The sequence below is a fragment of the Botrytis sinoallii genome (assembly GCF_014898435.1).
Source record: "Botrytis sinoallii strain Bc 23 chromosome Unknown BSIN_005, whole genome shotgun sequence".
NCBI classification, from domain to species: domain Eukaryota; kingdom Fungi; phylum Ascomycota; class Leotiomycetes; order Helotiales; family Sclerotiniaceae; genus Botrytis; species Botrytis sinoallii.
Genome location: NW_024066032.1, coordinates 781,971 through 794,669, shown reverse-complemented (window position 1 = coordinate 794,669; position 12,699 = coordinate 781,971). Strand labels below are relative to the sequence as shown.

The window sequence follows — 12,699 nt, the reverse complement described above, 5'->3', positions numbered from 1 at the left end:
CAACCACTCTCCTACCTTCATATCTCACCACACAACCATATGATTATCCCACCGCAGAGATTCCATACCATATCCTCCCTTCCCTACAAACTCAACATTCCATTCCAATCCCAAAGTATGAAAACACAGAATAGACAAGATAGCACACGAGACAAGAAACCCAAAGTAAAATCATAGTAATCGATATAATATAATCAAAAATCATCAATTCATAAACTTCATAACTACCATACACATCTCAATCTAACCTAAAATCCACAAAAAATCATGAGTTGAGAAGACTTGATTGATTGTTCGAGATACTTTTTCAAAAAGGATTGTCTATCCTAACAAACTGCTCCAAAATCTCTAAAATTTGTTCAGGGAAGAAGAATGAATCAAAGGGCTCGCCTTGCGAGAACGAAGGTTATGTATGTTTATGTTTGTATGTTCCTCCACACCATCCACCACTAGCATCCCTACGATGCAGAGTCACCAGCTTACTGCACCCAGAGACAATACTCACTAGACACCAGTCTAATTCCTCTGCACATGTCTATGCACATGTCTCGATTTTCTCTTGCTCGCGCCACTCTTAGAATAAACACTCAACGCCAACGAACCCCCACAAATCTCATTTGCATCTCCCTCGCACGCCATGGCACACTTACTTGCATCGACTGTCTGGCTTGGTAAGCTTTGTCCACAGAAACACTGTCCTCCATATTCTGTTCCCGCAACACTATATCCCTTTTCTTCACAGTATGCCACACACGCTGAGTTGGACACAGCAGCTTTACCCACATCTGCAAATGTGACGCCAGAAAGCGCGCGGTTTGTTTCTTGATCTGCATAACAACCAGCATATGAGTATCCGGAGATAGTAGCCGGAGTGCTAGAAGAGACGCTAGAGCCGGTGGGAAGAGCTTGTCCTGCGGTAACTGAGACGGTTTTGTAGATGAGTGTGGAAGCGTGGACGGTGACGATGGATGTGAAGACTTGACCTCCGGATGTGATGACGCTGGAAGATACGACTTCGCTGGCAGCTGATGATGCAGCTGCGACCTTTGTGGAAGCGCCGCTGCGGGTGTGGCTTTGAGAATGTTGGGATGAGGCGGAAGTTGGTGTTTGGTAGAGGGGGAGAGATATGCTTGGGATGGAAATACTTGCTGCTGATGTGGCAACTCCTAGGACAGATGATGCGACATTGGATACCGAAGCAGCGACTGATGAAGCACCAGCTACAACTGAAGAAACAGCTGAGGAAGCACCAACAGCTACTGAAGAAGCTTGGTAAGCAATACCAGAGGTAGCAGATGCGACGACGGAAGAAGCTACACTGGCAACAGCAGAACCCCATTTTCCGATAGGATTACTACCTGGTAACACAGACATGGTACCGGTGACAATTTCATCGATTGGTGATTTGATAGTGCAAGATGTGGTTGGATCGTTGAGACCACCGATGAGACCTGGACATTTATCCATACCGCTATCGCCTGCGTCGCAGTTATCGATGATTTGTTGAAGAGTTTCTACGTCCCAACCCGAGATCTATGAATTTGTTAGTATATTGAATAGGTTTTGCTTGAGAAGATATCAACTTACAAAGTCAGCATGGAATCCATAACCAGTTGGATCTCCATTAGCAAGAACAAAAGGTTGTTTGCCTTGACCTGGCGTCCATTGACTTGCAAAGAGAGGAGTGTTGTAATAAACCTCATAGAAAATATGAGGAGTATGAATCCAGCCCTCAGGACAATTTCCCTTGGTAGGCCAATCCATGTTTGTCTTGTAATCAGTCAATCCCGCAGCAGGATTATAGCATGAAGGAAAGTGAGCATCGAGACGCATTGGTGAAGCGAATCCATTACAATCTTGATCTGGAAATCCAACACCTGCTCCCTTGTTTTGCGGGTCCTGAATTCCTACTCCGTGTAATCCGTCCGAGTCGGCGGGGTAAGATGGAGTATCGTAGTTGGTACGTGGACAGGTAACTTGGATTGGTTGAGGTGTTCCGAGCGAATAATCGACGATGGATCCTCCGCCTCCTGCTGGTGGAGTACGGAGAGCTGCATTTCCAACTAGCATTCGGTGACCTGGTTGGAAAGCGGTGATTTTGTCGGTTGTGGGCTCGAAGCTTTTGAGATATTAGTATGTCTATTATCGAAATGTAAAAAGTCCGTCACTTACAAGTAGTAAACGTTCATATAGAACATAGGTACAGCTGTAATATTGGTAGGATCGTTTGGATTGACAAAATACAAGGAGGGGGTCCAATAATTGCTCTTATCATTCTTGACAAGGGAGGAAGTGCAGTTAGAATCATCCAAAGCAGTGGTATCCCCCATAGTCATGCCAAAAGCACTTCCTCCTTGGATCGTATGAACGTGTGTTCCAACGGTTCCTGGGTTGACAATTGGGTCTATACGGGCGGTAAGAAGAGGTTCTGTTCCATAGAAGTGGTTGACAGCGAAAGTTCTTGCAGTTGCAGAGTATGCAGTGGCCGAAGCGGCGAATGTGCCCACGAGGGCCAATTTTGAGAAAACCATAATGACAGAGTGCGTGTAGATGAGGAGTTTGATTGTAGAATATGTACTTTGAAATGTATTCAAGTCTGATGGTGCTGGTATTTGTAAAGCGACTGTTTTGAAAGCTGAAGGATCGTTGAAAAGTGAATGAAAAACACAAGAGTGACTGGCCTCAATTGGTGTTTGATGGAATAGAAGATTCTGTATCAACAGAGGAGCAAATGAAGGAACGAACAGCACGCAGAGAATGAATAAATGAATGTGGTGTACGAAAGTACGAAAGTGTGTTGAGGAGAAAGTTCAAAAGAGGGTGAGGAAAAGAAGTATGATACAGAAAAGTACGGAATCTTATATTATATGACCATGACCTGTAGTCTCTTACAATATGCAGTGTTACCCGCCTCAACGCGGGAAACCATGTGAATATACGCTAGTACATGTATGAAGGAAGATTAAGGTAAAAGAGACTCAGCCCAGAATCGTGATGCAGGGGAAACTAGATAGAGGGACACGGTTCGATTTTCCCCATGTCTGATTCCTATTCGCTACCCAAGAATTAAAGAATTAAAGTGAAATGTTCCAACATGACAGGTCAGTAAATGAAACGTTTGGTAGGGAGTGTGAGAAAGAAAGAGATCCGGGCGGAAAGGTGCTCCAAGTGAATAGGTACTAGGTAGCTATGGAGGGAGGAGGCCATATTGTAATGTTAATAAGGGTGGTCGAATCGTCGGGAATGGGAAATTTGTTGGTCTCTTGTTCCTGACGTCCGGATGAACCATCCGATTACATGGATCTTGTCAATCTTGCCATTGGGGGCTATCTGAGTGAAAAGATATCGAGAAGGGGCAAACAGTTTGCAAGGGCATCAAATCCAGATCCCTTTGAAATATCCCAGTCATTTCTATACCCCATTGACAAAAACGCGATGTCCATTCTCTTAACTAACTCGGCTACTTGGCGTTTAGTTTACTGTTTTGAAACGGCAAACCCAGTCGAGAAGTCTAGATTCATTGGTTCCCATACAAACACAGGAAAAACACTCACCAATCAACCATCTCATCCAAGGGGTAGACCTTTCTTTTCTAGGGGGGAAAGGGCGCTTTTAATTTAACCTCATGAAAATCTAGTGGATAAAATGATCTGCTCTTAAGCTTTGGAAGTTTCGAAATATGTCCTATCCCATATCATTCTTATTGTATTTAGACTACCAACCAAATACACATTCATCGGATTTTCGAATTTAGAGTTGATTTGTCAAATGGGATAGAGTGGTACTGCACGTCATGAAAATCATTTAAATTGTCCGACTGTGGAAGTGAATCTCTTTATCTTGAAAACAGGAGATGATTCACATTCTCGTGGTCTACCATATCAGACTAGAAAATCATTGTGATATACCAATTAATTACAATTTTAAATCATCATCTTCTCTTGAATCCGCTTCGACTCACGGCCTTGAGAAATGGCCGTCCGATAAGAACAAGGTCCGCACATCTACCTACCTAGCCTACTTAGGTACTTAAGTATGCAAAGCAATCAATCAAAATTCAGACGAACCAACAAAAAGAAATCTCATTGGCATCTGGCACTTCCTGTCTGTCCCTGAAATAGATCTTAAATTCAATTGATCAATCATCTACTTTAAAGTTTCCCTGAGAAAATCCTCTGAATAACCTTTGATCCTTTCAGCGTGACATTAGGAGTATACGATAACCATTGTAACGATGTCGATGTTTTTTTCTCATTCTCATGTTAATAAGCCTCGATGAAATCATGATAAGGATCATACCATCGTGCCGAAGCTTGGCTGGGTTATGGCCGAAATGAGCTTCTTGATCCTTTTGCTTCTGGGCAGGTGTGATTTGAATGTGGCGGGTGTTTCCATAATTGGGATGCACTACACATGTGAACAACAATTACAAGCACATCAAGTTCAAAAACACAGCATTTCACATGGGACAACCTTCAATCAACGATAGGCTTTCTCAATACCTTATCGAGGGATCCGTGGATAACATTAATTATGTGCAGTATCGTTGAGCTTCGACATGACCAAAGAACAGCTCCAAACAAATGTCCGTGAAGCGTTACAATAATCGGCGGCAAGGACACTATCTGATATTAGCCCCTCACTCCAACATATGTACGTGTGGTCATGATGTAAAAGGGCGGCAATCATCTTTCTTTGGTCAGCCGCTCACTCTCAACTATTCGATTGATTCAGATTCCTACGGACTCAGGAACAGCTCGGTGATAACATCAGCGTCAACAACTCAGTGGCACGAACAAGGAACTGGTGGAATTAATTTCAATAGAATACCAGTATGTTTTCTCCATTGGTTTTCCAACCATGCCCTTGACTTGTACCTGAATCGTTCTCCTGCATGATGCAGTGTCGTGCCGTTGTGCAATGTTACATCCTCAAGCACACGCGTCTGCGGTGAGTTGAAGAAAATAGACATCAGCGCAAAGATGGCTTCACCTCCAATCCTACTTCGGAGAAAAAGATAAGATGCTAAACAAATTTTGATGCTATGATCTGTACCTAAGTGGGCATGTGGAAATTACTTCATGGGGAGATCGACGAATAAATCGCTCAGACCTTTCTGGACTTGTAAGGCTTACTCCATAAACTATCTGTTCACAGAACTTCTCATGCAGCTAACTACTTACACTGTCAGAATCTCTCATCGTCTCATGATTCTCACCTGATACCCTTGAAGGTAAAGTCTTAACGTACTGCCAAGCCAAAAACAAAATAAGGAAACACGCAATTAATCAATGTTGTGTTCCCCGATCGAATATTCACGAATAGAAATAAGAATTCGTGGCGAGTGCCAACAACTTGAGCTCATCTCCGCCATCGTGGTTTCGTGGTAAGAAGCCGTAAGACTCCCGTTCCCGCGCTCTATTCGAAACACTCTCGGAGACTTTTAGGTCCAATGATTGTAAAATTTGTCAGACGCCCAGATAGAGTACATGTGATGGCACTTGAGTATGTATCTTGTACCAAATCACTGGAATTTAGTGTGATACGCTCACACCTCGTGAAGCATTGGCTGCGGGAGAAGGAGAGACGGCAATGGGTGGGGGGTTATGATTAGGTGAGGGATCAATTGAACTTTCAACTGTTCTTCCAATCGATGAAGGATAGCAGTTTTGGTTCCAATGTTTTAGCCCAACGGTAATGAAGAATTGGATTCTTAATATGAAGTACTTGAATACCATCAAGTTTATATTTCACCAAAATGAAGGCTTCAAAGCCCGAGCTTGTCCTATAAAAATGACTGATCTGGTAGATACACCAATATAAGGATGAAAGGTTGAATGACAATCACTGAAGCGATAAGGTTAAGCGATAAGAGAATTTCTTTTTCCCAAGTGCCCCTCCACCCATCACTACCCCTCTATCTACTCGTATATTTTGATAATTAACCTCACCTCATCACCTCATCACCTCATCACCGCCACTCCAACCTACCACGAATTCCACTACCCTCTTTCAACACGACCTCGGAATTCTCTCATCATGTCGCCAATCCCTATAACTATCCTTACCGGCTTCCTCGGCTCAGGGAAAACAACGTTAATCCTCAACCTTCTCCCACAACTACACGCCCTCAACCCCTCCTACCGTCTCGCTCTTCTCAAAAATGAATTTGGGGATCTAGCTGTCGACTCGCAACTGGCTTCTTCATCTTCTATAACTTCTGTGCGGGAAATGCTCAACGGATGTATATGTTGTAATCTCGTCGGTTCTCTATCTTCGGCGCTTCAAGAACTGCAGGAAAGTTTACCAGTCAAAGTCAATGAAGCAACTGGGGAGGAAGAGAAGGGGAGTTTGGATAGAATTATAATTGAAACATCTGGGTCGGCTTTTCCTGCTACGTTAGCCATGGAAGTAAATAGAATTGCGAGGGAAACAAAGGGGGCTTATGTATTGGATGGTGTGATTTCGGTGATTGATGTGGAGAATTGGAAGGGGTATGAAGATACGAGTTATACGGCGAGATTACAGGCGAAATATACAGATTTGGTGGTTTTTAATAAGTGGGAGGGGGTTAGTGAGAGAAGGTTCGATGAATGTCTGGACAGGTTAGGGGATTTGGAAGTTCAGGTCGCTTGGGTCAAGAGTGATAGGGGATCAGTGGGAGTAGATGTTGTGTGCGGAGTTGACGGGGGACTGGCTAGGGGGTTGGTTGATGATGTTGATGGAAAGGAAAATGGTCATAGTCATGATCATAAGAATGGCGATCAGAAACACGAACACTCTCACGACCATCAATCCGAAGTCGAAGTCCTATCCATAACCCTCACATCATCTTCTCCATCCTCAGCAATATCTCTCGCTCCCTCACAAACTCCTCACCAAAGCACCCAAAGATGAAGTATACCGCATCAAGGCAGTTTTATCCTCAAGTTCTCCTATTCCACCTTCCGATTCTTCTCTCTCGCCGCCCGAATCCGACGTCTCTGCATCCTCATCCTCATCAAATTCTACTTCTGATCTAACACCAAAACCTGCAAAGTACATACTCAACTGGGCTTTTGGTCGTTGGACAAGCACAAAAATGGAAGAACAGCAATTGGAGAAGGAACATGAGAGTAGCCAAGGAGAAGGCGTAGTACTGAGAATGACGATTGTGACGGCGAGAGATGAGAGCAACAAGTGGAAAAAGAGAATTGAAGGAGGTGGTTGGGTGGAGGTTGATGGTGGAGAGGGACAATTGAACGTTGTGAGAATTTTGTGATGATTGAAAGATTGAATAGAGATCTGTAAGAGGATAGACGAAGTGTGAAAATTGGGATACGTGATGCATAGATACCTTGATACAGTTTTAGAAAGAGACAATATTTATACCTAGTATATATATACATAGTTTTGGGTAGAAAAAAGCAAGACGGAATGATAAAATGAGTGCGCGGTTGATCTGGGTACTGAATCATCAAATGCTTGGTTATGCAAGTGCACGTAATTCCAAACTTGACAGCTCTTAATATCTAGTTTTCCAACCTTTTGAAGTTATGAGTTGATTGATTTATGGATATGATATCTTTTCCCCAAGAGTAATTGGATGTTCATGGCTGGTTAAGTTACTAAACCAGTATCTTCAGCCATAGCCACTTAGATATATATACCCAAACAACCTCGCTTCCTCCATATCAAATGATGTCTTAGTGGTGCAGTGTCAAGCAATTGTTCGCTCACCCGCATTCCCTTGAGGAATACGTTAGGATTTGGAATGCATCGGGATTGAATCCATCAGGATTTAGCACTGGTGTAGCGACCAGAAAGGTCCAGAGCTCTGGTTGAGATATGTATGTCTTTTTTGCTGTTTTTTTATATTCTATTCTAATGCATGTACTTTCTCACAAGTCGGCCAATACTACAATACTACAACAGTAATTACCCTTTTTCTTCTTTTTGCACTTTCAGAGATACCCACGCTGATATATATGGGGGCACAAGAAAAAGGAACCACTTTTTCATTGGAGAGTCATGTTGCAATTCACTCTCCTTAATGAAAGCGAGAAAAGATGCCTATTATTTCTGTCTGATCTTGTCATGTGGAGCCAATACCCCTCTCCCAGCTTTCTCCATCCTCCACTCCTCATTTCCACTCATTATACAATGTATGATTCGATTTTTCGTTTGTCTTCTGAGCTTCTTCAAATCTATGTAACATTACTGTTACATCTATCTCGGTGTATCAATCACGAATCAAGGATCTCGCAACCCTATTGAAAGATCTCGATGGCGCGGTAGAAGAGATACATCAAATACAAGCTAATTTGACAAGTTTTGGAGTAGAAGAATTGGATGTTAAGCTGAAGAAGCAGTTGGAGAATTCGCTTTGTGAATGGAGCTTGGCTCGGGATGATCAGACTGGGAGAGCAGAGTTGGGACTTGGTGAGCCACTGGATACAATACGTATGTACTCCAGATCTGTAATATCAATCAGTATATTTTTCAGAAAACTACATCATTAAAGTGGATTATCTTCTATGGTCGAACTCGTCGAACTCATCGAAACACCTTCCAGAATCCGAACAAGAAGGATCGACGTCTCCTCGCAGCACCAAACAAAAACACAGAGAGGATAAGGCCCATGAGCAGAAGAGCCCCGTCGATAAGATGAATTCATATGTTTTATTCCTTCCGCACCCTGAAAATCCTAAACGTCCCCGCAGCCATCCCTGCCAGCCTCCTTTCACCCGCATCTCCAAGTCCAAACTCAGGTCCTTCTCAGCATTATTCGGCGACCTCCTGGAGCAAAAGCAGAATGGCCAGCTCGGAGATGATGATGCCAATATCGTTTATGATGCAACTACGAATCATCAACCAAGAAAATGCATCGAGAATCAGGTAATTTACACAAGTGGTCTGATTCATTCGTATTACTCAAGTTTTTTGGATGGTCACGATGAGCCTTCTGCGCTTTCCGATGATAGAGTTTGGAACGCTTTCAAAAATGGTTTGGGATTGGTGGAGGAAGGATCGGATGGGGGATTGCTATCAAAGAGGGAGCGGATGGATCTTAATTTGTGGGTGGAGTATACGAATGTTTGACAGTGGTCTCGAAGATGAGTCGAGGAGATTGAAGGAGGGGAGGGCGAGGAGTTAGATGACCTGAACTTGAGATTCTATGGAGTTTGAGTAGCGAGATGGTGGTTGATGATTCATTAATTGGTGTAGATAGAGATTAGTTGGATGAATAGAAAGTATGTCAATTGTAGCGCATGATCACTCAGGATCTCGATTCCTAGCTTCATTATTTCGCATCTTCACAATGAGGGTACATTTAGACACGATACTATCATTGATATAACAGTTGATCAGAGAAAAATCAATTACTCGCATTAGATTCATAATTTCAGTAGCAGTGAATGAGGCTGAAGTACGTGTTTATTAACATATCAAATCATACACAGTACTGAAGATCGCAGGTGGTTAGGGCGAAGTCAAGAGTGCGGTAGAAAGGCTAGGAGGCGGGGTAGACCTTGTAGCGTGTGTGGAGAATGGAGACTCTTTCCAAACTCCAGTTACTCTAGTAATGCTCTTCCAGGGTTATTAATGACGTCTGCTCGGGATCTCTGAGACCCTGATTGTTGTACTTTTCTAATATGTGAGCTTTTAGGAGGTACCAACTGATACTTCAATAGTAGATAATTCACTTGTACATATCCCCCTTTTTTCTCAGAGGTCTGTGTTGATAGGTATTTAAAGCTTCCCAACCTGAACCTCATCACTACTTCAATTCAATTCTGCCACTTTGCCGTTTCGAACTTTGAATTCCTAAATGTCACATTTCCCAACGATCTTCGAGGGGATGAAGAGTGAGACAAGAGAGGAGAATTTAAAACTCGGAGAAGAAAGATTGGAAAGTATGTATACCCATTAAAATTTGGGATCATGACGGTGAAGGTTCAACAAGTAACTTCTTGTTTCCATTTCTTTTCCTTCAAATCACTGACATTGAGGTGTTTATTCACAGGAAGAGAATCTCACGATCGATTTGAAATGGCATCCAGATCATCCTCCGAATCAGAGGTGTCCTGCGAACATTCGGAAACTGCTTTATCGCCTCCCCATGTGAAATCTCGACTCGCAGGCTATCTCGAAGGCGAACTTCGCGATTTCCCCGGCGGAGATGAAATTACCACTGAAAGCGTTCCGCAATGGACGTGGCCGCGATCAGCATGTCGTCTTTGGATTTTCCTCATGGTTCTGCAGAAATGCGAACGTGGCACCATCATCGCGTACGAAACGGCACGCAAGTTTCATGGGTTCGGTCCGGCGTTGTATATTATGTTTAAGAGCGAGTGGCGTAGCTTGCTTCATGATAGTCCGGAGGATAGTATGACAATTTACTATCATTTGCTTGCGATGAGGAATGAGAAGGGTGCGGTACCGCCGGCGTTTGAGATTTCACATTGTTGTTGAGAGGGGAGAGGAGAGGAGGGGATTCGGGTGTGAGAAGGGCAAAAATGCGAGGAAGGCAAAGGTGTGGGAGGATCAAACTTTCAAGAGGATCAACGTTTCGAACAATGCAAACAGAGTGGAATGAATGAGGAATTCGGACATCATATTGATTTTATGCTATACCTGGCGAGCACTTTCTAATAATCTAGATATACCCAACATCAAGATGTGAAGACATTTTGATCAATCCAATCTCTTCGCGATTCAATGTTGATATATAACGTCGTTCTTTTTCATGTGATTTCCTTTCGACCCCTACAACCTCATCTCAACGAATCGCAGATCTATCGATCCGATAACCTCGGTAACCTTACTTCCCCACAGAACCCCTGATCTTGTTTACTAGGTACTCCACAACGACCTTATCCGTCTTACCCCATATTATCTATCTTTTTACCATGTTTCACTTCCATTATGTTCATCTTCTCCACACATCTATTTCCCCATATCAATTGCCAAGGTCTTCTATATCTATGTACCCCCCCTTGAGTTTCACCAAATCTAAAACTCGGTACCATAAGTTGTAATCTCACAAACACATATCACGAAAACACAAAAATCAATACACAATGGCGACTCAAGGTCCAATAACCACTCCCCTAACCACTTTACTCGGTATCAAACATCCTATAATTCTCGCCGGCATGGCTCGTACATCCGGCGGTCCACTTGCAGCTGCAGTCAGTAATGCAGGTGGATTGGGTTGTATAGGAGGATTAGGATACACACCTCAACAGTACATCCCTCTCCCTCTTTCTTTCATAAACCTCACTAACACCCCAGACTCCGCGAGATAATCCACTCCCTCAAAGCCAATCTATCAGACCCCTCTCTTCCCTTTGGGGTCGATCTCGCTCTCCCCAAAGTAGGCGAAGGCGCTCGCGCCACAAACCATGATTATACCCACGGCCAACTCGATGCGCTTATCGACGTGACCATCGAAGAAGGCGCACGACTCTTCATTTCCGCGGTTGGGATCCCGCCGCCACATGTCATTAAGCGATTACACGATGCTGGGATTCTCGTGATGAATATGGTTGGGGCTCCGAAACATGCTGTGAAAGCTTTAGATGCGGGGGTGGATATTGTGTGTGCGCAGGGAGGAGAGGGCGGCGGACACACGGGGGATATCCCGAATAGTATTTTGATACCGGCGGTGGTGGATGTGACGCGGAGATATCAACCCGCGATGTTGAAGGGGGAGACGGCGTTGGTTGTTGCGGCGGGAGGGATTTATAATGGGAGGGGGTTAGCGAGTAGTTTGATGCAGGGGGCGTGTGGGGTGTGGGTGGGAACGAGATTTGTGGCGAGTGAGGAGGCGGGGTGTAGTAGGATTCATAAGGAAGAGGTGGTTAGTGCGAGGTTTGAGGATACGTTGAGGACGTTGGTTGTGTCGGGGAGACCGTTGAGAGTTAAGATGAATGATGTGAGATTTCCTTTTTTTTTGTTATCACTTTCCCGCCTCCCTTTTTCCTTCTCATTCATCCTCATCATCACAATCTCCTTGATTTATCGATCAGCAAGTTACTTATTATACTAACACTTCTCCCCGTCGTTCTAGTACATACAAGCCTGGGAATCCCAACCGGCCAAAATCCAAGAATTAACTCAGAAAGGTATCACGCCGCTCGAATACGATATGGAACAGAGCAAAGATGTAGATATTCCGCATTTGATGGGGGTGGTGGCGGGGGTTATTGAAGATATCAAACCGGCGGGTGTGATTGTGGATGAGATGGTTGGGGAGGCGGTGGAGATGTTGCGGAAGGCGGATGGGTTTTGAGTGCGGGGGTGGGGAATGCGGGGAAGAGTAAATTGTGAGCGAGGGGTGTTTGGGTTTAGGGGAAAGAATGGAGAGGACTGGAGATGGGAATTGTATAATTCTGGGGCTTTGATGAGATTTTGGTTGGGGTGAGAGTAGGGTATAGTGCACAGGTGATCTAGGGCTGCGCTTGGGAGATTTAGGTACTGAGTACTACCTACCTATCCATGGACGTAGATAGATATGCTCTTCCGCCGAATCGGGGTTTAATATGCTCAATTCAATATCCCGGTCGAAAGATTGAAGAATAACAATACCTACCTATTCAGATGATAGGATTTTCACACCAACAAGCTAACTAACACTCACTACACCACGCTCCACCACATAACATACTAACACAATATTCTCGGAAAGCGTGTATCATTCAGTAATCGCTCCAT

At 43.9% G+C, this 12,699-nt stretch overlaps 5 protein-coding genes across 5 annotated transcripts; 4 read left to right on the top strand and 1 right to left on the bottom strand.

Moving 5' to 3' along the window:
* Positions 1 to 516: 516 nt before the first annotated feature.
* Positions 517 to 2,531, bottom strand: EAF02_003450 (uncharacterized protein; the record flags this gene model as incomplete). The annotated part of the gene is made up of 3 exons (XM_038899498.1): positions 517 to 1,533; positions 1,588 to 2,119; positions 2,173 to 2,531. 3 exons carry the CDS (start codon positions 2,529 to 2,531, stop codon positions 517 to 519), a joined length of 1,908 nt encoding a protein of 635 aa, XP_038760425.1.
* Positions 2,532 to 6,039: 3,508 nt separating this feature from the next.
* Positions 6,040 to 7,261, top strand: EAF02_003449 (uncharacterized protein; the record flags this gene model as incomplete). Its single annotated transcript, XM_038899497.1, has 2 exons — positions 6,040 to 6,807; positions 6,848 to 7,261. The coding sequence occupies 2 exons, from the start codon at positions 6,040 to 6,042 to the stop codon at positions 7,259 to 7,261; spliced, it is 1,182 nt and encodes a 393-aa protein (XP_038760424.1).
* Positions 7,262 to 8,142: 881 nt separating this feature from the next.
* EAF02_003448 (uncharacterized protein) lies at positions 8,143 to 9,081 on the top strand (the record flags this gene model as incomplete). The annotated part of the gene is made up of 3 exons (XM_038899496.1): positions 8,143 to 8,161; positions 8,260 to 8,442; positions 8,486 to 9,081. 3 exons carry the CDS (start codon positions 8,143 to 8,145, stop codon positions 9,079 to 9,081), a joined length of 798 nt encoding a protein of 265 aa, XP_038760423.1.
* Positions 9,082 to 9,811: 730 nt separating this feature from the next.
* EAF02_003447 (uncharacterized protein) lies at positions 9,812 to 10,455 on the top strand (the record flags this gene model as incomplete). Its single annotated transcript, XM_038899495.1, has 2 exons — positions 9,812 to 9,896; positions 10,007 to 10,455. 2 exons carry the CDS (start codon positions 9,812 to 9,814, stop codon positions 10,453 to 10,455), a joined length of 534 nt encoding a protein of 177 aa, XP_038760422.1.
* Positions 10,456 to 11,063: 608 nt separating this feature from the next.
* Positions 11,064 to 12,277, top strand: EAF02_003446 (uncharacterized protein; the record flags this gene model as incomplete). The annotated part of the gene is made up of 3 exons (XM_038899494.1): positions 11,064 to 11,230; positions 11,278 to 11,920; positions 12,056 to 12,277. The coding sequence occupies 3 exons, from the start codon at positions 11,064 to 11,066 to the stop codon at positions 12,275 to 12,277; spliced, it is 1,032 nt and encodes a 343-aa protein (XP_038760421.1).
* Positions 12,278 to 12,699: the final 422 nt, after the last annotated feature.